This window comes from Anneissia japonica, unplaced genomic scaffold (assembly GCF_011630105.1).
Source record: "Anneissia japonica isolate Jap-2015-1 unplaced genomic scaffold, ASM1163010v1 scaffold230_len61860_cov109, whole genome shotgun sequence".
Taxonomy (NCBI): Eukaryota; Metazoa; Echinodermata; class Crinoidea; order Comatulida; family Comatulidae; genus Anneissia; species Anneissia japonica.
Genome location: NW_022729037.1, coordinates 1 through 2202, shown reverse-complemented (window position 1 = coordinate 2202; position 2202 = coordinate 1). Strand labels below are relative to the sequence as shown.

Sequence of the window (2202 nt, the reverse complement as noted above, 5' to 3'; positions counted from 1 at the left end):
ATATTCTCATTATTATTTACACACCCGCATTATGCAAATTAATATATCAACATTATGGAAATTAATATTAATTTTATCAATATCGTTATTATTTACACACCCGCATTATGCAAATTAATATTTCAACATTATGGAAATTAATAAACAACCATATATAGATTAATATACCAACATATGCAAATTAACATACCAGCATATTCAAATTAATATACCAGCATATGCAAATTAATATACCAGCAAAATATGAAAATTAATATGCCCGCATATGCAAATTAATATATCAACACTATAAAAATTCATACCCACATAATTATGAAATTATGTAATCATTCATGAATTATTAATGGCCTCAAGTGTCGTTATTTCTACTAACGTAAAACTTACATGTAAACATTGTTGAACTTGCTACACGAACTATTTATGATGAAGAATAATGATTTTAATTACGTACAGTAAATAAGATAGGATTTTGCCCATGCACAGTAAGTAACGACACAAGATTACTACTGAAATGTTTTTCGACTGTAAGTTTATTTAAAATGATTGTACAGTATGTATATCGAGATGTAAGTACATATGGAGTAGTAGGCATGTCCATATAACATATTAGAATTATTATTAAATACAACAGTTGTAAGGTAACACGTTATATAAACAAGTTACAAACAACGATATTTCAATAATTAATAAACAATCCATGAACTACATTAAAGAATGAGTGAAAGACACTGTATGTAGGCTGGGCAGGCCTATGAGTTAGTAGAGAATGCATCTCGCTACCTTTTAGTTTAGTATTTACTTGCGAAAAGGCCGGCCTTTTCAGTCTTCAATAAGTAGGCCTAGGCCCCTAATTAAAATATTTAATAATCATACAAGATTTAAATTTCCTTTAATTTTCCAAGTTTAAAGCCTGTATATCCCTCATCTTGAGGGCTAGGAAAATGTTGTCGAATAGCTGTAATACGGCACAAGCTTTTCTCTTCCTAAAAATCCCCAGCAGCTCTGCACAAGATTTCTGTAGGCGATGTATCTATACTTCTTGTTAAAAAGCACAACATAACATAAGATGAATTGATAGTAATTGTTATTGTCGTGATGGAATAATAGACAATAACTGGATTTGCGTCAGGAGAAACATGTATAGGTGTAATTTTGCCCTACCTGACGTGCAAATGTACCGAATACTCAGTACATTTGAAAACAACTGCGAAAAAAATCGCAAGTTGTTCTCGGGTGGGACTCGAACCCACGATCTCCAGATGAATTATAACAAAAGTTATTTTTAAACATAAAGAACATCCATAACACAGTATTATTGTATGCAATGTTTATCCTGCTACAGACAGTGCTGTATATTATGAAGATTTGTATATTGTGAAGATTAATATTCGGACTAATATAGTCTTACTATTTATTCATCATTGATTCATTCTGTCTCACACGGTACTATTTAAAGACAACTTAAAATGTAGATTAAGGAGTAAATTTCCAAGGCTGTACTGCAAAGGGATGATACAAATATTATACTCACTCCTCCTTAGAATGTGGAACCACAGCCCTGTCACCATATTGCTGTCGGTAAGACAAGAAAGATATCTGAAGTACCCACTCATTTAAGCAAATGCTTGTAAAACCAGGGTGGGTAGTGATGCATTGGCCTGCCATGCCGACCTTTTCCATTTTTGATACAATGATTGGTATCTCATTGCAGCATTTAGATTCTTTTGTCGTCATAATTTTACAATTGGTACACGTACACCTGTTTTTGTAGTACAATTAAGAAACAAAACAGCACTTTATTCAACAAGACATTATCATCGCTGAATCAGTACATATACTAAAAATACTATTCTTTATTAATTAATAATTTTTACCAATGTACATATACTAAAAATACTATCATTATTAATTAATAATTTTTACCAATGCCATACTAAATTTGACTAACACACTGGTCTCTCAATTGAGGTAAAAAGGCATAATTTTGTTAGTGTTTTTAAACACTAATATTATAAACAGGCTGCTGCCAGACAAGGACTGAACGATATTCTAAAAGACCAACAAGACAGCAGCAATTCAGGCACAACCTGGTTGCCCATTATTATCAAGGAAGTGGTTATTCGCACGGTAGACCGTGTGAATAAGCTCTTATGAGTCTTATTCGCACGGTGGACCTAGCCAATCAGCATTTAAGGTTTCATG

At 32.2% G+C, this 2202-nt stretch overlaps 1 protein-coding gene across 1 annotated transcript; it reads right to left on the bottom strand.

Annotated features, from left to right (window-relative positions):
* Positions 1–512: 512 nt before the first annotated feature.
* LOC117114640 lies at positions 513–1985 on the bottom strand. Its single transcript, XM_033258339.1, has 2 exons — positions 1532–1985; positions 513–1039 (listed from the first exon to the last, which is right to left on the bottom strand). Exons 1-2 carry the CDS (start codon positions 1732–1734, stop codon positions 934–936), a joined length of 309 nt encoding a protein of 102 aa, XP_033114230.1. The 5' UTR covers positions 1735–1985; the 3' UTR covers positions 513–933.
* Positions 1986–2202: the final 217 nt, after the last annotated feature.